The sequence below is a fragment of the Misgurnus anguillicaudatus genome, chromosome 16 (genome assembly GCF_027580225.2).
Source record: "Misgurnus anguillicaudatus chromosome 16, ASM2758022v2, whole genome shotgun sequence".
Lineage (NCBI taxonomy): Eukaryota > Metazoa > Chordata > Actinopteri > Cypriniformes > Cobitidae > Misgurnus > Misgurnus anguillicaudatus.
The window spans coordinates 10,288,672-10,310,771 of NC_073352.2; the positions used below are offsets into that span (position 1 = coordinate 10,288,672).

The window sequence follows — 22,100 nt, forward strand, 5'->3', positions numbered from 1 at the left end:
CTGAACCGCATAAAAAATGTCACGGTTATAAAAAATACCAGTGTCTGTGTGGACATTGTGAACAATATTTAAGAGAAATGGGCCCTTTTTGTGCATAAAAAAAAGTTTAAGATCTTTGAGTTTATCTCATGACAAACAGAGCAAAAACAACATTTGAGCCTTACCTCACAGTGGTTTGGTCCACTGCCTGCTTTCCCCTTTACTTAAAGGACACACAAGTTGCATTGAAAATGGGATATTTCCCCTTTTGAAGGGCAATTCGAGATAATAAAGAGAAAATGACATTTCTTTTCATTAAACCAGTGCTTCCGAATCCTGGTCCATTTTTGAAGTAGGCTGATAAGTTGAATCAGGTGTTTTAAATAAGGAGACATCTAAAACTTTCTGTCAGGGAGGCCTCGATGACCAGGATTGGGAAGCACTGCATTACACTATTCGGCAAGTATATTTTTATCAATCACAGTATGAGACACAATTGTGCGACTCCTTCTAGAGTTTGGATTGGAATTCACCCACACGTCTTCACACGTTTGTAAATTCTTTATCTACTGTTTGTTACAAATAAAGTATTTTTATCCAACATCGTATTTTTTGATGATGTTGAATATCCATACATTTACAGCAGTTAAAATCCTGCTATTTTTACTTCCATGACTAAAAGAAAACGGCTTTTAAAAGTTTTAATCCAAAAAATTTAAATTTCAATAAAAATGAAAACAACACAATTATTTAACATTAATCTTAAACTGGTGGTCTTCTTCCTCCGCTTAGTTTTTAGTTTACAAAGTCCGTCATCTAAATAGGGATTAGACATAGTGCCAGCGCAACTGGCTTTTAAAGGGGATGAGAGCTGAGACTCTCATTGGTTTATTGCATGTTATGCCCAAAACACACCCATTACTCATTACAGGAATAGGAACAACCCTTTTCGACTGTGCGCTTGTTTTTTTTCTCGGGGTCGGGGGCATCATAAAGAAATTATGCTTAGAGAACCGAAATGGCTAGTAGTGGCACTGATTACAGAAATTTTATTCATTTTAAAGTTTTAATGTGTAGTCTTGTTTAATAGTATGTAATTCTCTGAATGTCATAAATGTTTCATTAGGTAAATAAGTAAACTGTCTTAAATAAGTCAGAAAATACGACTGAAAACATGTCATAAGGAACCCCTGTGGCTGCAATTGCAACACAGTCTCACCCCATGGCGTCAATATTTGACGACACTTGACCATGCGTCAATATGTTGACGCGGAGGGTATACCTTTCGCGTCATTTTTTGACGAACTGGGGACTTCAATACTATTAGGTACGCGAAATTAAACAGTTGTCACCTGGCATTGGGGTTAGGGTTAGGTTTGGGTAGGGATGTCATTATGTAAATCTAACCCTAAACCGACGCGAAAATGGTAAGAAAATAGGAAAGAGAATGCAACGGACTTAATAGTATTGAAGTCCCCAGTTCGTCAAAAAATGACGCGAAAGGTATACCCTCTGCGTCAACATATTGACGCATGGTCAAGTGTCGTCAAATATTGACGCCAACGGGTGAGCCTGGGTTGGCAATTTTAAAATTTATAAATAGGAATAACTTGCTTACACATCGATATGTTTCAATGCATTTAAAAATGTAGGAAAATGTAGGTGTGGTACAACCACGTGTTTACGTAAAAATACACACATATTCTCACGAGATCACGTTAGAACTCCTCATGTATAGAAGACATCGAGGACGACATAAACAAATGACATACATTTGACACATACATGCACACCAAAAGCTAATAAAACATATGCAAATACATTGTACAATGCATTCAACACATTTTCAGCACAAATGAAACCCCATTAATAAAAGTAAAATTGTGACCAGGAAAAACGACTCTCTTTTGTATTTGTGTTTGTATTTCAGAGCCTTCACCTGTCCTGAATCTAACATCAGCAGATGAATATGATACAATCATAAATGCTTCCTGGACAAAATCTAATGAAACACTTTCAGGTTATTGTATTTGTCTTAATGAAAACAATATATTATGCAATAAGTGCAGTGGGTGTGTAAACTGTACTATCACAACAGCTGAGTGGATAAACTTTACAGGTAAAACTCCTGACACAAAATATATTCTGTGTGTGGCTGCACTAACAAACAACAATGAAGTACAAGGAGAAATGGTTCAAATTGATGCATACACACGTGAGTATGGTGTTAAATTTTTAAGATATTCTTACTGGTTTAGATGTGTTAAATAAAATCTTTATCTGTTTTTTCTGTATTTAACTGTACTGAGATTATGTTGCAATGTAAAGGATTTAGCAGCATCATTGTGTGTTATTTATGAATATGAGGGGTGTGGTGCAGTGGGTTGCACTGTTGTCTCAGAGTAAGAAGGTGCTCGGTTTGATCCTTGGCTGGTTCAGGAGATCTTTCTGCGTCTAGTTTGCATGTTCTCCCTGTGTCAGCATGGGTTTACACTTGAGCCCTTTTCCCACAAACATTCCGGAAAATACACGGAAAGCGCATCCTTTTTCCGTTACTTTTGTTAACCTCCTAAATGCATGAATTAGGGATGCCAAATTGTCCTTCCCCAACTTTGACTTGTGTATGGATTAACTTGTGTGTAGACTCACTGGCTCTCACCATAAATATAAATGCTGAAGTCATTTAAGAAATAAACAAACAATATTAGTTTAACTATACAGTGAAATATTGCAAATATTTTGTTTTTTTAAATATTTAGCAATATAATTTATCCTTAATCCTTTATTACCTAGTTTTAAGTATACCGAGTATCTTGATTCTATACGTTTTGTTGATTTCCATTCACAAATTGTTTACTCTCATTGAATTCTTTGCACATAGGTCCAAGCAAAGTGGCAAATCTTTCTTTATCTTCAACTAATCAATCCATTACTGCCAACTGGAATTTAACTGAAGGTTATAAAAGTTTTAATGTGAGCATTAAAGCAGATGACTGGGTTGTCAGGTCTAATGTCACTAACCAATCGAGTTATACTTTCAATACGCTGCCGCAAGCAGCAGTAAACTACACCGTCACTGTCATCACTCTTTCTGAGAAATCTAACTTGGAAAGCGATCTTGCTGAACGATCAGTGTATACCAGTAAGTAGACCTGGACTTTTATTGACCTGGCATTTTATTGCTTTGTTTTAAAAGCACAAATAACTAACCTTTGGTAGTTAAAGCAGCAATCCATAACTTTTTTTATTTAACAATGACCAAAAGTCTGGTATTAAGCAATTAACTATCTCCTGACCTTACCCTGATTCACAATGGTAAGCTTATAATTATGATTTATTATTTGAGTGGCCGGTTCTGAGAAAGTCATTTATCTTTACGTGATTACGTTGCGTCCGTAAACAAAAAGCAGAGGACACTGCTCCTACATCACATATGTGATCTGGATGGTGAAGAGTTTGTAGTTTGTTTATACAACAGTTGCTTAGAATTTACACTTGTCATCTAGATGGTGGTGTTTTATCTGTACACTCTTAAAATGAATGTGTTAAATTAACACATCTTGTGTCTATAGTTAAGGACAACACATCTAGGGCCCTATTTTAACGATCTGAAACGCAAGTCCGAAGCGCAAAGCGCAAGTGACTTTGTGGGCGGGTCTTGGGCGCTGTTGCTATTTTCCCGGCGGGAGAAATAAGTCTTGCGCCGGGCGCAAATCAATAAGGGGTTGGTCTGAAGTAGGTTCATTATTCATAGGTGTGGTTTGGGCGTAACGTCAATAAACCAATCAGAACGCTATCCAACATTCCCTTTAAACGCAAGGGCGCAAGTTCCATGGCGGGTTGCTATTATTATGACGGATTTGACAGGCGCACGCCAGGAGCGGTTCACAGCCGAGGAGACCGACGTTCTTGTAAGAGCAGTCAAAGACAGAGAAGTTGTTTTGTATGGGGATGGGAGAAACCCGCCCAAATCAGCGTCGGTTAAACAGGCGTGAGAGGAAATAGCCGCAATTGTCTCATCAGCTGCGCCAAGCACTACAATGATGTCAGGAGACGGGGGGATCCCAAGCTTGCCAGCATAAATCGGGCACGCCGGGCACACAGGAGGACATCGCTGCGTCCACCCTCACCGCTGAAAGGGTTTGGGGGCTTTGAAATCGGACACAAGAAACGCAAGCAAGGTTCAACCCCAAAGTACACTTACAAATCAAGTTCACATACATGAAGGTTTCTTATGAAAACATTTTAATTATTATTTAGATTAAATAAACGTAATACAGCCACACAACAAACTTATGAAAATATTTTAATCGTTATTTGCATGATTATTGTTTAACGCTGCCACATAAAATAAATAAAAACTATCACTACAATGCTCACCACAATGATTTCCCTTATCTCATGTGTTAATATTTTTATTGTAACAATTTATGATTTAATGATTTCCCTTATCTTATATTTTTTATTGTAACAATTTATGATTTGCAAAAATAACTGTTGCATCTGTGTAGATAAGCAATGCGCGTTGTGCACGCTATACATTATGGTCAAGCATGCGCCCTTAAAATAGCATAATGAACCACGCGCAACGCGCCACTGACTTTAGACTAGTTTTTTTTGGTTAGTAGCGCAATTGTTTTTTGAAACTGCAAAATAGCATAAGAGATGGTTTGCGCCGGAGCACGCCTCCTTTTTTGCGCTGAACCGCCCAGGGAGCGCAAGTTCATTCCCTAGTTTGCCGACGTGCGTCTGTGGAGGGAAAAACCCGCTGTGCGCCAGTGCAAAATACGAAATGATACATGCGTCACTGACAAAGTCAATTGCGCTGGGTGCAAGATAGGGCCCCTAGTGTGTTGTCCTTAATTTAACACATCTCTGTGTTATTTTTGGAACAACACACTTTGTGTTGTTTAAACACATCTTGTGTTGTCCCTTTTATTTTTTATGAACTTAAATGACACCTAATGTGTTAAAAACAACACACAATGTGCCAAACAGTTCAACACAAAGCAATGTGCCAAAATCAACACATCCAGGGTGTGTTAATTTTAACACATTGCTTTGTGTTAAACTATTTAACACATTATTTGTTAATTTTAACACATTATGTGTCATTTCGTGCTGATTTAGAGTTCATATAAATAAAAGGGACAACACAAGATGTGTTAAAACAACACAAAGTGTGTTGTTCTAAAAATAACACAGAGATGTGTTAAATTAAGGACAACACACTATATGTGTTGTCCTTAACTAGACACAAGATGTGTTAATTTAACACATTCGTTTTAAGAGTGTAGTTAAATGACGATCATTTGCTGAAGCACAACGCACGTACAGAAAATTACTCTGCATCAGTTTTATGTTTCAAACAGAGATGGCGATAGAGAGGCAGAAGTTACTGATTGCAGCTTTAAGTGAATGTATTTATAGACCCTTTTACTGTTTGTACACAATGATGATGTTGCAACGTATGGGCACGCATCTTGGCAATGGAAGTATGGCAAGAATCAGCAGTGAAGCAACACAGACAGAGAAAGTTATTTTAAAAAGTTTACTTTATCACCTTTTTCAACACAGCTACCAGATCCGTGTACTATAGTGGAGTGGATAGAAGACGTTAGCAGATGGCCAAATTTAAAGTGGCCAGATACATATATACGTATATTAGTGCAACCAAACGCAACAACCAGACATTTTAATACTGGGAAACCATTTTGATAAATTTTCTGAGTAGCTAACATGTTACAACCAATGAAGAATAACACCACTTCCTTTGCCAAAATGCGTGCACAGGCTATTTTATCACGTGGGCTGTAAAATGGTCTATATAAATTCGTCTAGATTAATCTCATACAAAATAAGAGTAATTTTTTGCATAATATACGAGTTTGTGCTGTGTGTATAATATTATGTACACACACACACACACACACACACACACACACACATATATGAAGAGTTTCGTTGCAAAACGAGATAACGAGATTTTTTTTTCAGAAATCTCGTTTTTTGGTTGTGCATTCCAAATAATATCAATTCAACTGCAGTTGGTTTGTTTTGATTTAAAGCAACACCAAAGAGTTTTGGCTCTTTGGTCCCCCTACAGGTTAGAAGCGTAATTGTCCATTACCCACTGTCATAAATACTGAGGCATAGCTGGCTCTGATTGGATTGTAGGTCTGCCGTAAAGCAAGTTTTTGTAGTATTCACTCGGACTACAGGACTGCTACCCGACGGTTGGAAACTTCTTTAGTGCAGTTTTGGCCGATAGAGGGCTGCAAAGCGAATGTGAAAGTGCTGTTCACCCTGTTTAGAGTGGATGAACGACTAAAACTGTTTTGGAAGCGTTATTTTAAGGTAAAAAAAACTCTTTGGTGTTGCTTTAAACCTTCATAAGTTAAAAAATACAGCTAAGTAGCACCATAAAAAAATAATAACATGATAACATGATAATAAACATGTTTTGACAAAAATGTTAAAAACGGATTTATCTCGTTTTGCAACGAAACTCTTCATATATACATTTAAGATTTTTTTTATTTATATCTTTTTTTATTTATATATATAATATAGAATATATATATATATATATATATATATATATATATATATATATATATATAATTACACACAGCACAACTCATATATTATGCAAAAAATTACTTTTATTATGTATGAGATTAATCTAGATTAATCTATACCCAGCACTAATATAAATATTTTTTTTGTTTTTGGATGAGGCCTATCATTTTTTTTTATCTACATTCATTTATATTTGAAATGTCTAAATGTAATGATGTAGATCACTAATGAGCATAATGATGCACAATCTCTTTCTTTTAGCCCCATCTGCTGTTTATAATCTGAATGTAACGAAGGTGACAAATGAAAGCATTGAACTGAGCTGGAATCACTCAGGACGATATGATTTCTATTCAGTAATTGTGTCAAATGTATTCAAACTAAATACAACTGAAAGTACAATTGTGATACCAGGTCTTACACCAGGGGAAATGTATAATTTCACAATTACTGCTATAGTTAATGGTACTACAGAAAGTGTGCCAGAGAGCGTTTCTAATTTCACCAGTAAGTACAGACAGTCAACACTACATTATGAAAAATACTTTACATTTATCTAAAAAAAAAAAAAACATCTGTGTGTAATGCTTTTAATAGGTGAATGACCTATTAAATGTTATTTGTATTTCAGAGCCTTCACCTGTCCTGAATCTAACATCAGCAGATAATAATGAAAGAGTCATAAATGCTTCCTGGACAAAACCTAAAGGAATCCTTTCGGGTTACTGTGTTTGTCTTAATCAAAACAATTTATTTTGCAATAATTGCAGTAGGTGTGTAAACTGTACTAACACAAACTCAACAGATGAGTGGATAAACTTTACAGATAAAACACCTGGCACAAAATATATTTTGTGTGTGGCTGCACTAACAAACAACAACGAATTACAAGGAGAAATGGTTCAAATTGATGCTTACACACGTGAGTATAGTGTTTAATCTTTAAAGTACACTCACTGGTTTAAATGTATAGGACTAAGCAGCTGCAGTATGTGCTACATATGAATATGAGGGGTGTGGTGCAGTGGATCAGTATAGGTATAGTACTGTTGCCTCACAGTAAAGAACTTTGCACCTTGGTGTCTGAAACACTCGTCCGATATTTTCACACGTTAAAAAATAAATAGAACCTTGTGTTGTGTCATATTTACACACTGCCTCCAAAACTTTTGACTTTTATTAAAATATTTGGATCAGATTCAATTTTATTCTCAGGTTCTATTTTCACGTCTGTAGCAAGCATTTTGAGAGGTGTTTTGAGATAAGATTCACTGTACAGGCAAATGGCAAAATCCAGAATAGCGTCTGACAAGTTGATCAAAAAAAGTGCGGAATTTAAAGATTCAGAATATAAAGACACATAGAAAGTGATGTGATTGTCATGTATGGTAACCCATACTTAAAATGTGACCTTTGCATTGAAGTTTGTCCTGCTTAAGTTTGCTTAACAAAAGCTTTTTGCTATTCATCCATTCATATATTGCTAATGATACAAAGTTTTTTCACAACTGAATTAATATACAGTGTGCATGACAAATTTGTAGGATATCGAAAAACGCATACATTTTTTGGAAAAGATCTTTATAAGGTGATCCTTGGCAGGGTCAGGAGGTTTTTCTGTGTTTAGTTTGCATGTTCTCTCTGTGTCACCGTTGCGGTATTGGAGATGCCAAATTGTCCTTCCTCAACTTTTGACTTGTGTATGAATTTACTTGTGCATATAAATGGATATAAATGCTGAAGTGGTCGTAAGAAATAAACAAACTATATGAATAAGAGTTAATATACACTCACCTAAAGGATTATTAGGACCTCCATACTAATACTATGTTTGACCCCCTTTCGCCTTCAGATCTGCCTTAATTCTATGTGGCATTGATTCAACAAGGTGCTGAAAGCATTCTTTAGAAATGGTGGCCCATATTAATAGGATAGCATCTTGTAGTTGATGGAGATTTGTGGGATGCACATTCAGGGCATGAAGCTCTCGTTCCACCACATCCCAAAGATGCTCTATTGGGTTGAGATCTGGTGACTTTGGGGGCCATTTTAGTACAGTGAACTCAATATCATGTTCAAGAAAACAATTTGAAATGATTCGAGCTTTGTGACATGGTGCATTATCCTTCTGGAAGTAGCCATCAGGAATGGGTGCATGGTGGTCATAAAGGGATGGACATGGTCAGAAACAATGCTCAGGTAGGCCGTGGCATTTAAATGATGCCCAGTTGGCACTAAGGGTAAGCCAAGAAAACATCCCCCACACCATTACACCACCACCAGCCTGCACAGTGATAACAAGGCATGATGGATCAATGTTTTCATTCTGTTTACACCAAATTCTGACTCTACCATTTAGTAAATGTCTCAACAGACGTTGAGACTCATCAGACCAGGCAACATTTTTCCAGTCTTCAACTGTCCAATTTGGTGAGCTTGTGCAAATTGTAGCCTCTTTTTCTTATTTGTAGTGGGGATGATTGGTACCTGGTGGGGTCTTCTGCTGTTGCTGCCCATCCGCCTCAAGGTTGTGCGTGTTGTGACTTCACAAATGCCTTGCTGCATACCTCGGTTGTAACGAGTGGTTATTTCAGTCAAAGTTGCTCTTCTATCAGCTTGAATCAGTCGCCCATTCTCCTCTGACCTCTAGCATCAACAAGGCATTTTTGCCCACAGGACTGCCGCATACTGGATGTTTTTCCCTTTTCACACAATTCTTTGTAAACCCTAGAAATGGTTGTGCGTGAAAATCCCAGTAAATGTGAAGACCAGCCCGTCTGACACCATGCCACGCTCAAAATGGCTTAAATCACCTTTCTTTCCCATTCTGACATTCAGTTTGGAGTTGACCAGGACCACACCCCTATATGCATTGAAGCAACTGCCATGTGATTGGTTGATTAGATATGTGCATTAATGAGAAATTGAACAGGTGTTCCTAATAATCCTTTAGGTGAGTGTATACAGGGAAAGATTCATATTGGGAACCTCTCAGGGCACTGCAAACCACCCAGATTGATATTTATTGATATCATACCACTTTATTTGATCTTTTATAGTACTGAAAATCTAGATTTTTTAAAGTTATGTTAATTTAAATTCACAAATTGTTTACTTTCCTTTGCACACAGGTCCAAGCAAAGTGGCAAATCTTTCTTTAACTTCAACTTCTCAATCTATTAACGCAATCTGGGAGTTAAATGAAGGTTATAAAGGATTCAATGTGAGCATTAAAGCAGATGGCCGGATTCAGACGTTCAATGTCATTGATCAATCAAGTTATTATTTTGATCAATTACAAGCAGCAGTAAACTACACCATCACTGTCATCACTCTTTCTGAGAAACCTAAACTGGAAAGTGATCCTGTTGAACAATCACTGCATACTAGTAAGTAAGCATGATGTTGTGCACTACTGATTTATCTGTTGTGTATTGTTTAACAAATTTAGATCCAAATTAACACAAACTCTGATTCTATGCGCAGAACCTGTTTCTCCTGTATGGGCAACTGCTACTGTTCTCAACCACACTGCTATAAATGTAACCTGGGGAGTTCCCGAACAGTCAAAGGGAGGTTCAACAATTACATATAATGTGACAGCTCACTCTGATTATGGGAATGAAACTCATAATAGCAGTGTAACCCAGAATACTTTCATCTTTAATGATTTAAGCCCGGGAACAAACTATACCTTCAGTGTCAGTGTTGTGGCTGGCAAGGAGGCAAGTGATCCAAAGACTGCTTATGGAATGACGGGTAAATCTCCTGCCCCATGTCTTATTTTATTTTTTTGTAGCTATTACATCTGTAAGACATTTGTCAACACTTCATGTTTCATGACTGCAGTGTATTTTTGTGGCTGCAGTTTGTGTTTCTGTCATGTATTTTTATGATGTTTAACGAGGACATCTCTATTTTTATTTTAGTGCCTAATAAGAAGAAAGTGACCTTTGTAGTGATGTGCACCAGTGAGACATCACTTTACTGTAACAAGAATACAACTTTGGCAGAAATAAAAGAAGAGGTGAGAGATGATCACAGCAAACTTTACAAAGAATACTCTTAAAAATAAAGATTCTAAACCTGTTCTTCACAACGATGACAGAAGAAATATTCAGTCAATGAATCATGTCTTTCAAGAACTTTTTGTAAAACAGAAAGGTGTTTCAGGTGTTAAATGTTATTAATGAAACAATACAGCAAAAAATAATTTATAGTATCTATGGCATAGTGAAGCGCTTTTATTTTTAAGGGTGCAACTATTCATACCATGTTTATTTGTAGTGCTAAAGGTGAAGATGAAAGCGAACTGATTAACACACACTCAAAAATGGCTGGGTTATTTTGACCCATTATGGGTAAATATTGGACAGAGCACAAGTTTTAACCCAACTGCTGTGTGATTATACCCCATGGTTACATAACAACAACCCATTTTTAGAGTGCACTTGCACAATTACATTTATTTTGTAAGATTACAAAAAATGAAAAGTATAGTATCTGAAGGTTAAAAATAAAGTATAGTCATGTTTTAGTTGAAGGCTCCTGCAACTGAAATTAAATCCTTGAATCTGTTTTGTATTTCAGCTTGAAAAAAAGTTTGGAAATAATTATAAAAATGTCTACTGGAAACTCAAAAAGATAGACGAAAAATGATGTTATCTCAATCCCTACAACAAAAACCTGGTTTGTAAAACCAACCTTACTATACAACATGTTTTTATTTTTATCAAATAATAAAATAACAAAATATTTATGATTTATATTAACCTTTGACTCTTATGTAACTTTTGAATTTATTCACTTATTTCTCAGGATTACTGCCCTGCGGTCTTTATACCCAGACTTACTACTGATATAAATAACAGCAAAAAAGTTTTAACTTCATTTAGTTGCAGTTTCTCGGTTTATCATCTTTCTTTACAGACTTATTGTGTTGCATTGCCTGAATTATTGGAAATTAATATGTATGTATATTTTAATTATTAATAATTATCTCATATTTTTCTTTATAGTTTTCATCTTTATTGTTTTATGCATTTGTCTGTACTGTCTGTTTCAAAAGTGTATCTTCTAGACAGGGGCGTAGCCAGAATTACGCACAACGCCGCGTTGCATGAGCTAATCCAATCAAGTTTGAAAATAGCTGCATTTTACTGCACAGCATTTTGATTGGTCAATCTATCAATCAGACTAAGAAATCAACATTTTCATATTATATTTTAAGCAATTGGAAATCTGAGGGGGCCGGACGCCCCTGCTTCTAATGTAAAATTGTGCATAGACATAAAATTGATTTTGCAATGGGTGGCCTGGCTGGATGCCCTTTGGTGGAGGTTATGCTCATTATGTATGCAAAAATATGATTACTTGATAGTTATGCATAAACGTATGCAATTTTTTTATCTTGATTGCTACATATACATATTGTATACCCTTAAATATAACACAGTAGGTGGCAAAAAGGTTCATAAAAAGTTTGATTCCTCAAACAACTTTTCAGTCAATGTGTCTTAAAAGTTTTCTTATAACCTCTTTACACTAAACATGATGTTTTTGTGGATGTTTTAACCATACAGCCTGACAAATAATGTTTCAGGAACCTTTATAAAAGAGTTATTTTTAAAGTACTGACTGCAGTCTCTTTACATTTCTAGTTTAAAGATGGGTTTTGTTTTCTGGATAGTCTTTTGGGTGTTTATTTCTGTCAGTGTATATGCATTAGGGAAATGATGGATTCATGTTTACTTGGTTTTTACCTGTCAAAAACATAAATAAAACTAAATGTGCTTAACAGTTGTTGTTGTTGTTGTTGTTGTTGTTGTTGATTTACATTGGGAATCATAAGTCTCAATGCAGTGGTCTTTGTAGATCTTGTAGAATCTTTGTAGATTTTTTTTGCAAACATACAATTACAATATTTACAGATTAGAAGTAAAATGCAAAATACAAATACATAGACCAAAAAAACAAATCTTTGTAGATTGTCCCCCTCCCCCATCCCTACTCCCCCACATGCACCCAATCACACTGAATGTACTTTTATTGATCTGAGCCTGGGGGCGCTTTCGTCATTAGGATGCGATTGTTTTGAACTAAGCAGGAAATAAAGCGCTCTCTTAACACTGGAACCCATCGTAATGTTAAGTTTGTGTTTTTTATTTAGAGTCTTTGGTGCGCAATGACAAACAGCCCTCTCACATGCATATCATATTGCTTAGTTGACCTGTCGCGTGTGCAGCGTAGACATTCTCGTAACCCTGCTGCACGCATCATAAGGTTTTAACGAAGGCAGATGAAGGTGAGTGTCGCGCAATTGTCTCTCCTGTTGTCTCTCCGCCTGCTTTCGTCTAAATTTCAGGTGAAGAAAGGTACATCTCAAAAAGCCTGATGAAAACATCACTTCTGGCTAGATGGGATACAGTTACGGCCTAAATCCTGTGAAATGTCGGGTTTGGGGTTAGGTTTGGGGGCTGGATTAGGATGAAAACAGCACTGGTATATGTTAAGAGAAGATGTTTTCGAATTAAGGCAACTCAAACATGCATATTAGTCTGGGACTAGGATAAGCCCTGTCCAAAAAAGTGCCCCTTAATGTTAACAGTCTTAAGCACAATTTTTGTGTACTATTTATTAGTCAACACATTTAAGCAAAACCATTGTTTAAAACCACTGTACTTTGCTACTTGATTATCTTATGATTTCTGTTTTTTCTTGTTTTTATTAATGTAAAGCTGCTTTGGAACAGTAAAACTTTAAATTAAATTGAATTGAATTGAATAAATTTGTATGAATCATTGTAATTTATGAGACAAATGAATACATTTTTGCTCTTTACCCAAACTGACATAAAGTTAATAAAACACACAGATGCCAAAATTTGTCACACATAGGGGGGTCAATAACTAAAACCATTTGATCAGAATAGTGAAAATGCCTTAACATTTACAACCAATCACATTACAGTTGTCAATAATGTGCTGTGTTGCTATAAGGTTTGGCCATAGGGTGGCACTATAATTATTAAAACTACATGTTTGTGTTTTTATGTTTTATTTTTAAGGATTTAATTAATATGTGTAATGATCACATGGAATTACAGTGCCTGTCTTTTCAAAAAGTTTGTCCTGCATTATTTGCATGATTTGCTACTTCTGAAAGGAAACATTTATGTCATTTCAGAAACCATTTTAAGCCAAGACTATGAATTTATTGCTATGTGCCTGACATTGACAAACACATTTTTCCTTTGTAAATTCCATACAATGCCTGCAACTTTCGGTATTAAACATGCTGTATTTTAAAATATCAGATGAACCTCTAACCAAATGTTACATTTTTTGATATTTAGATTTTTTTTAAAGGGGACATTGCACAAAACGTTTTTAGGATTTCATAAATCTTTGGTGTCTACAGAGTACATTTGTGAAGTTCTAGGTGAAAATAACATAGATAATTTATTACAACACGTTAAAATTGTCACTTTATATGTCTGAGCAAAACTTTGCAGTTTTAGGTGTGTCCTTTTAAATGCAAATGAGTTGATATCTGCACTAAATGACAGTGCAGTGGTTGGATAGCACAGATTAGGGGGTGGTATTATCCCCTTCTGACAACACAAGGGGAGCCAAATTTCAATGAGCTATTTTTTCACATGCTTGCAGAGAATGGTTTACCAAAACTAAGTCTTTTTCACATTTTCTAGGTTGGTAAAAGTACTGGGGACCCAATTATAGCATTTAAACATGGAAAAAGTCAGATTTTCATGATATGTCCCCTTTAAGCATTTTACACTTTATTGCACATTTCTGTGTTGTCTGTATTGCCAACGTGAAGTTAAAGGGCTTTTATGAAATAGTGTAAGCAAATGTATATCATTTTTTATATTGTTCCTCTTTTTTATGCATTTTCACATATTTTATGAAATTTTTTCCGCTTCTAGTCTGTACATTCTAACATTTGCATCAAAGTCTTTATAGGTGCACAAGGCATCCACCTAATAAATCTTTATATGATTTGTTGGCCTGTGACTCAATAAAACATTTTGCAATGCCTACAGTTATAAGAATAAACATGTTCTGTAATTATGTTGCCCCACCTTACAGGATGAGCGTTAAGACAAACAAACTACTTTGGAGCTTAAACTGCAGTTTTGACCTGTCATTATGGGTAAGTTAAATATTATTTTGTATTTTGTATATATTTCAATTATTTACTAACTTTAAAGAGTTTCTGATCTTTAATAAGAGTTTAATTATTAAAGTTGGCAAAGCAAAGAAGATGGACCCAGCAGTGATTGCTGCCATCATATCCAGAGAGTAAACATGTTCTGTTATTATGTTGCCCCACCTTACAGGATGAGCGTTAAGATAAACCAACTGTTTTGCAGTGTGACTTAGTGTGCAGCATCATCGGGAGCTTAAACTGCAGTTTTGACCTGTCATCATGGGTAAGTTAAATATTATTTTGTATTTTGTATATATTTCAATTATTTACTAACTTTAAAGAGTTTCTGATTGTATAATTTTTATATTGTTTTCAGCATGCATTTATGGAGACATTATGAAAATAGACACAACCGGAGCATCAGAGGCAACAGCCAAACAGGACAAATTAACAATTAAGGGTAAAAGTGCATTCTACATGTCACAGTTGCCAAATTTTCCAAATATTCTTGTTACCTTAATAAATTATTCTTGTCAAAGGTGTTGCAGCCTCTAAAAAACTGGCTGAGAATGATCTGACCCGAATGGAGAAATACAAGAGTTTAATTATTAAAGTTGGCAAAGCAAAGAAGATGGACCCAGCAGTGATTGCTGCCATTATATCCAGAGAGTCCAGAGCTGGAGCTGCACTGAAAGATGGGTGGGGTGATCATGGCAATGGTTTCGGCCTCATGCAGGTATAAAGTAACCTCTTATATTCCAAATAATCATAAGTAGCTAAACTCAAGATAAAGAAAACTGACTTTTTGATGTAAATAGCCATTTTTTAATCTATTCAAAAAGTAAATATAAATATATATCTTTCTTCTAGGTTGACAAGCGGTATCACACACCTGTAGGTGCATGGGACAGTGAGCAGCATCTCACACAAGCAACTGAGATACTCATCGGCTCAATTCAAACAATTAAAAAAAACTTTCCTCAGTGGACCCAGGAGCAATGCTTCAAAGGTACAGTTGTCAATTTTCACTGTGAGACTGAACATAAATCAGTGTGAAAATCAGCAGACATCAAGTAAGCTCTCCATGTTGTGATATATGTAGTACAGTATAATATCTGTTTCAGGAGGAATATCAGCTTATAATGGAGGTCCGGGAAATGTCCACACATATGAGAATATGGACAAGGGCACCCCAGGAAACGACTATGCTAATGATGTTGTTGCCAGAGCCCAGTGGTTTAGAAGCAAGGGTTACTGAACAACAGCTGGTAAAAGTTGTGAAATCCCTGTTTTGAAGATATAACAACTCATTGCTTATGATTAAAGTTTTTGGATTAATTAAAATTATGCATATATTTGATATTTCTAAACATTGCTTATAAAAACTTTTTAAAACTTTTTTTTTGCATTTATTTAACAGTGCATTGATTGGGGATGATGTGAACAAATAAAACTTTATAAAACTCTTAAATCATGTTTCAGTCTTGTGTTACAAATAATAATCAATAACAATAATCAATTTTATGAATAATCTTTTAATACGCCCATTAAAATGAGAGGATTTCATTCAGCGCTGCCCTCAACGATCAAAATATCGCGAGAGCAAAGTCAAAGCAGCGCTTTCGCAACGCTCTCGCGATGCTTTGTAGTCTCCACAGCTCCTCAAGATGATAACGTTCATCTGTTCTCTACGACAGAGGGCGATGTTAAATCTTCATACACGAGACTGGAATAAAATGAGCGAAAATCTTTCGCATGCTTACGGATGAGCTCTGAAGAACTATGGGATCTCGTTGACTTTGTGATTCCAGGTCTGTTTTAAATCGATAATAAGACTGTTTTGTTTTATCGTGGCTCGATCTGTGCGCGTGACCCGAGCTTATGGTTGTTAGGAAACAAACATCTCCATCAATAACTCGTCCGAGTCGAGTGAATAATGTTATGTGGAGTCTTCAGGTGAGTTAACTTTCTGATGCTTTTGTTAAGCTGGTCGGTGATTTGTTACCTACCAATGAACTTTATATTATCCTTTGAGGGAATTATGTTAAATTGTTTAAAGACGATTACTTCAAAGCGTTTCAATGACACAATGTAACGTTAAGAAAATCTGTGCTGCGAGGATCGGCATTCTATACGTAATATTGTTTTAATGACATTTCATCTTTGTTTTTCTAAAGACCAGATTAATTCTAAAGTCGGTTTTTTTTTTTGTTATCAGTTGCACTTAATTTTCACTTTTAGACAACCACAGAAGCATTTTTATATCCTAACAGAAATGGATAATTATCAAATGTATTATCACTTATCGTATTGTATCAATAAATGTTATATTATAGATTGGTACCAATTTAATAAATCGCTATTGATAAGCTATGGTTGAACAGAATGGCAAACTATGACTGACAGCTTGTTCTTCATGGGTCAAAACCTACCCATTAAAAGTCCTGCACAGGAACTTATTTGAATGACTAAAATCTCTTAAACAAATTGTGTTAGACCAGTGTAAATCATTTTTTAGATTAGGGAAAAATGACATGACATTTATACTAATAAGTTTTTCAAAAAATGTTACTTTTGTGACATCTTAGAAAAAGTTTCTTAAAGGGATAGTTCACCCAAAAATGAAAATTATGTCATCATTTAATCACCCTCATGTTGTTACAAACCTGTATAAATGTCTTTGTTCTGATGAACACGAAGGAAGATATGAAGAGTTTGGTTCCAAAACGCAATAAATCCATTTTGACAAATTTCGGTAAAAACGTGTTTTCTATACCAAGAAAGTGACAAGATGAAAACCACTATTTTCTGTTACAAACTTTCCCATAGCATCTTTAGGTTATAAAAACATAAAAAATTCAAATCCATAACTTGATTTTCAAAGATTTATTAAAAAAAGAATTATTTTTTCCACAAAATGCAATAAATCCATGACAGTTTTTGTTTCAAAATGCTAGAAATCTATTAATTCAATGTACAAATGTGCATTCATCTTTGCCATTTTATATACATTTAGTTGAACAGTTGTACACACTGACTAAAAAAATAAACATTAATGTCATTAATCAAAACACTTACTTTGTCATAAGATCACTGTCATATTGCTGCGGTTATACTTGACGTCGTTGCTTAGCATTTTTCACAGCGATCAGCTGTAAAATGTGTTGGTCCTGCTCGATTTTCGTTGACTTTGAGTAAAATAATGTAAAGTTTTTCATAAGATCCCCTGGGGTCGATGTGTTAGCATGAGAAGCTTGATGCTATCGGGAGATTCCTCAAAATTATCTCCAAATATCAAAGACATTTACGCACGTTTGTAACAACACAGGAGTGAGATTTATTTTTTATTTTTGGTTAAACTATCCCGTTAAGCCCAGAAAATGTATTAATGTGTTAAAACTAGTGTGACCATACATGCCATTTTCCACGGACACGTCCTGGCCAGGATTTCGGGTGCGTCTTCCGTAAGTTGCATTTTGTCGACCTCATATGCCATCGTGGTTTAATATTTCAGGTTATATCTTCAGAACTGTTTATATATTATTAACACTTTACATCGTGTGTGTGTGTGTGTGTGTGTGTGCTATGTTTATATATTTATTAGTAAACATCATAATTTAGAAGAAACAGGAAGAAGACATAGGCTAAGATATAAGGTAAAGAAGTAATAGAATACGAAAAAAAAGGGATAGTTGACCCAAAAATGAAAATTATGTCATCATTTAATCACCCTCATGTTGTTACAAACCTGTATAAATGTCTTTGTTCTGATGAACACGAAGGAAGATATGAAGAGTTTGGTTCCAAAACGCAATAAATCCATTAAATCTCCAAGTTCCATGTAAACGCAGTTGTCTGCATAGCCAGTTTATTCATTTGCATGTAAACGCATGAAAACTGTTTTTTATTATAAGCAGATTTCTGATAGTTATCCGCTTATTCTGTCCATATAAACGTACTCGTTGAGGTGTAGTGAGTCTAATATGAGGTGTGCACACGTAATAAATATCTGTTTAATCAACTAACAAACTAGTTAATTCAATAGCTACTTGCTTTAACAGTCCTATTGTGTTTTGGGGAAAAGTGCATTGTAAAATCCAGGGTGCAATTATTTAATTATTGTCATCTCATTAAACTGTTGAGTACTCCATTGAAACCCTCCCTCAAGAGCTGCCACACACAGAGTTTTAAAGAGCATAAACATTAGGGACAGAAAGTTAACCCATCACAGATAGAGGACGAGGGCAGCTGATGGGGGCTGTGTTCATTGGTCAAGCTGTGCGAACCCAGCTGGATCCTTTTAATTGTAAAACTAAGGGACTTAAAAGACACACAGAGAGTCGGTCTGCTCAAGGCTTTGTTTTAGATTTCCTTTCTCATAAGAATGTAGACTAATGAACTTGCATTCTCATCTTATATACTCCATAAGCTATTTTGAACTGTTTTATTAGACGCTGTCGTGCTTTGCAGGCCTCTGTGCTGAGCCATACTTTTTTTTGTTGAGTTATTTACAGTTTGGCATACATGGCCTTAATTAGATTGTGGGGTAGAGACTCAGAAGATGTGTTCCAGATGTGGGCTGGAATTCGGAGAGCTTTGTAAAGAAAAGAAACAGTACTCAGTTGGGGACTGCTAAAGTAACTTGAGTCAGAGAAAACTGACAAAATTGACAGAATTGAGGGGGACGGGGGTTTTCTTGCACTTTCCAGGTTCAAATATTCATGACTACTTTTTGGACTCTACTTCATTTTGTGTTATTCTGTGTTTGGAGATGAATGATCTTGAAGAAAGATGATTAATATTAAAGCTTTTTCGCTGTTTGTTCACTTGTGAACATGTTGACTACGATCGTTTAGGAGTTTTTGGTGCTGATTATTAATCCATTACCCCAACGTTACAGGGGCGAATGCAAAACGTACAAAAATGTAATAATGTGGTCAAACGAATGTATGAATTCGCCACCTTGTCACCTCGTACGCATGTGTACGAATTGCCACAAGCGTTGGCCTGAACAAAACACATATAGGTTTTCTTGAGGCAGACTTGGAGTAGAAAGGGCTCAGGAAATATCAGTCTGGCTTTTTTCATAGGGAAATGGTCTCACCAAGCTTTCACCAAGATGTAGGATATATCCCTGCACGACCGACATTGAAATTCAGGAAAACGCTTCTCTCCCGTGTCTCTGCTTACCATATGCCTAAGGTAAAAGTGATAGGATCCGACAGCTATCTTGAAGTGTGAAATTGATGCCCATGTCTACTTCTATATTTCATATGAAATGAGTCTTACCTCACCGCCCAGTGTTTTCCTAACCTGTTTTTCTTTAAGAAAAAGAATCGGCTGCCGCAAGGCTTTGTTTACATTTTTGCCAAATACTTGTGCTCGATTTGCCTGTGTGGGAAGGAAAATATTCAAAACCATCAGGGAGGCGAAACGTTTTTATGTAAGGGTGATGCCTTGTGAGCGCATGTTTCCTAAGGAAAGGAGGGGAGAAAGAGGAAGGTCAAGTAACCAGAAAGTCCAATCACTTCCGTTAGAGTAGCATTCAAATTTGACGAATTGGTCCCTCACTGCCTGAAAACTGAACGCAGACATTTGTATATTTGTATTTTGAATTTACATGCGTGGTTCAGCCTCCACGTTTGCTTTTGGCTTAGCCTCGACTATTCTCATCGATAACCAAGTTGGTTTTAAAGCATTTTAGGTGATTGAATTAATGATTATTATAAACCTTCTTGGCCATTGGCTGGCTTTTCAACCCCCTTTGTGTTACAAAATAAGCCCCTGAGGAAAAGACAAGTGCTATCTCCTCAGGGAACTTGCCCATTTAATTATCAAATGACGCCTGCCCCTGTCGACAGTGAACTGCTGGGTGAGACAATAGTTGCTAGTTTCTCTGTATTAAGTGACGGGGGTTGGAGAAGGGGTGGAGGAGTTGCATCGGAGAGAAAGAGACAGTGAGCATGCTCAGTCCTGAGAGATAGACTACAGAAACACACATGAACCTTCCCTATGATGGACACACGTTCCCACAAGCTGCTTCTCTTATCCGTGTGATGATGAGAAATGAGATATTGATGGTTTGACCAACCTGGCTTCCCTTTTTGGACCTTGAGGAGAAATTTACATGGGATGCACTGAGGAAATGCAGCTTTTGGGGTAAACTTTGACACCATGGCTCGATTTTACAGCTGCTTTGGGGGAAATAAGTAAGTTGGAGGCTTTTCCTATTTGTTTTTGGAGGAACTGTAGAAAAGTTGAGATTTACTATCATGATATCATGAAATTTAGTGGCATGTTTGCATATTAAATGGCTTAATTTGAGATGATTTATTAGTGGAACACTAAAATTGTTCTTTTTGATCATAATTTATTGTGTAGCAAATGTGCCTTTTTTTACTATAATGTTTTTGTTGTGCTTCATGGGAAGTAATATAATAGCTTGTCGAATGAATTGGATGAATTAGTGTCTGTTTAAAAGCTCTTCTATTTAATGGTCTCATGACATGACCGACAAGACCCTACTCATCACTACTGTTTGCTTTTCTAAATCCCCTGAGAGAGCATGTTGTTTACCATTGGTGCACATCCAGAAAAGTTGTTTTTGTTACAGACTTTGGCATGTCTTGGGTTCATGATAGTCAAGAATGCACAATAGGACAGTTTGCACCTTTTTATAAACAAAGTTTTGTATTCGGCTATAAGTGTTAAGCATGCCTTTGCAAAGAAAGTGAAATCTTGAAGGGTTTTGATAGGAACTTGTGTTTTGATGGGAACCATGCTTCATCCTTGCATTAAGACCGACCTTCATTTTCACACCATTTATGGAGCTCATGTCTCTCAGCAGACATGGAAAAGGAGTGTAAATGTTTCAGTTTGACCTCTGCACCTTCTCTGAGCTTGTTGATTTACAAATTGTTTCTAGTTTCTTATTATCTTGTGCGGTTTTTAACAGACTGCTGCTATCTTATAAGACACATTTTTTTTCTAAGAAGTCACAGCCTATTTTATTACAGTGTGAGCCAATGAGCTTGGTATACTTTGTGCTTGTTGATTTAAGTAAATGTAAAATATTTTAGTCGTGCCATGTGCTTCTGTGGTTAACTTGCAGATAATGAATTGTATGGTATCAGATTCCCATAGAGTGGCTTATTACAATAGCCATGGTTAAAGGAGTTTATTATGTTGTGGTGAATTCACAACAACCACAAAAATACAGAGAGTCCTTATTTACATTTCTGATCCATACCAAATGCTAAGGGCTGTCAAACACAGCTTAAATGGATAGTTTACCCAAAAATGAAAAATCTGTCATCATTTACTCACTTTCATGTTGTTACAAACCTGTATTTCTTTGTTCTGATGAACCG

At 36.0% G+C, this 22,100-nt stretch overlaps 3 protein-coding genes across 9 annotated transcripts in view; all 3 read left to right on the forward strand.

Annotated features, from left to right (window-relative positions):
- The window catches only part of LOC129422850 (uncharacterized), a 43,614-nt gene extending 31,803 nt beyond the window's left edge, over nucleotides 1-11,811 (forward strand). The window contains exons 1-6 of one of the 2 annotated variants that reach the window (XM_073854603.1): nucleotides 7,199-7,483; nucleotides 9,693-9,950; nucleotides 10,048-10,320; nucleotides 10,491-10,588; nucleotides 11,152-11,250; nucleotides 11,380-11,811. In XM_073854603.1, coding sequence (XP_073710704.1) covers nucleotides 7,459-7,483; nucleotides 9,693-9,950; nucleotides 10,048-10,320; nucleotides 10,491-10,588; nucleotides 11,152-11,220 — 723 coding nt within the window. In that variant the 5' untranslated portion in view covers nucleotides 7,199-7,458 and the 3' untranslated portion in view covers nucleotides 11,221-11,250; nucleotides 11,380-11,811. Of the gene's footprint in view, nucleotides 1-7,198; nucleotides 7,484-9,692; nucleotides 9,951-10,047; nucleotides 10,321-10,490; nucleotides 10,589-11,151; nucleotides 11,251-11,379 lie in introns of those variants that run through there. The other variant, XR_012358096.1, reaches the window with a different exon arrangement.
- Nucleotides 11,812-12,698: 887 nt separating this feature from the next.
- On the forward strand, nucleotides 12,699-16,201 carry LOC129422854 (lysozyme g). 2 transcript variants are annotated; one of them, XM_055179003.2, is made up of 6 exons: nucleotides 12,699-12,865; nucleotides 14,921-15,013; nucleotides 15,107-15,190; nucleotides 15,270-15,466; nucleotides 15,601-15,739; nucleotides 15,855-16,201. In XM_055179003.2, the coding sequence occupies exons 2-6, from the start codon at nucleotides 15,010-15,012 to the stop codon at nucleotides 15,986-15,988; spliced, it is 558 nt and encodes a 185-aa protein (XP_055034978.2). In that variant the 5' UTR covers nucleotides 12,699-12,865; nucleotides 14,921-15,009; the 3' UTR covers nucleotides 15,989-16,201. The 2 variants fall into 2 exon arrangements, with proteins under 2 accessions (XP_055034978.2, XP_073710198.1); XM_073854097.1 differs by lacking the exon at nucleotides 12,699-12,865 and adding an exon at nucleotides 14,686-14,733.
- Nucleotides 16,202-16,420: 219 nt separating this feature from the next.
- LOC129422848 (uncharacterized) overlaps nucleotides 16,421-22,100 on the forward strand; it is a 43,775-nt gene continuing 38,095 nt past the window's right edge. For 2 of the 5 annotated variants that reach the window (XM_073854098.1, XM_073854101.1), the window contains exon 1: nucleotides 16,421-16,686. Coding sequence is in view for 3 of the 5 variants with exons in the window: in XM_073854101.1 (XP_073710202.1) it covers nucleotides 16,667-16,686 (20 nt within the window). In the remaining 2 variants the exon portion in view is untranslated. Of the gene's footprint in view, nucleotides 16,687-20,650; nucleotides 20,940-22,100 lie in introns of those variants that run through there. The other 3 variants (XM_055178997.2, XM_073854099.1, XM_073854100.1) reach the window with 3 other exon arrangements.

Coding starts and splice junctions, on each gene's coding strand:
- LOC129422854 (XM_055179003.2), top strand. Junction 15,191..15,269: donor GGACAAATTAACAATTAAGG/GTAAAAGTGCAT, acceptor TTCTTGTCAAAG/GTGTTGCAGCCTCTAAAAAA. Junction 15,467..15,600: donor ATGGTTTCGGCCTCATGCAG/GTATAAAGTAAC, acceptor TCTTTCTTCTAG/GTTGACAAGCGGTATCACAC.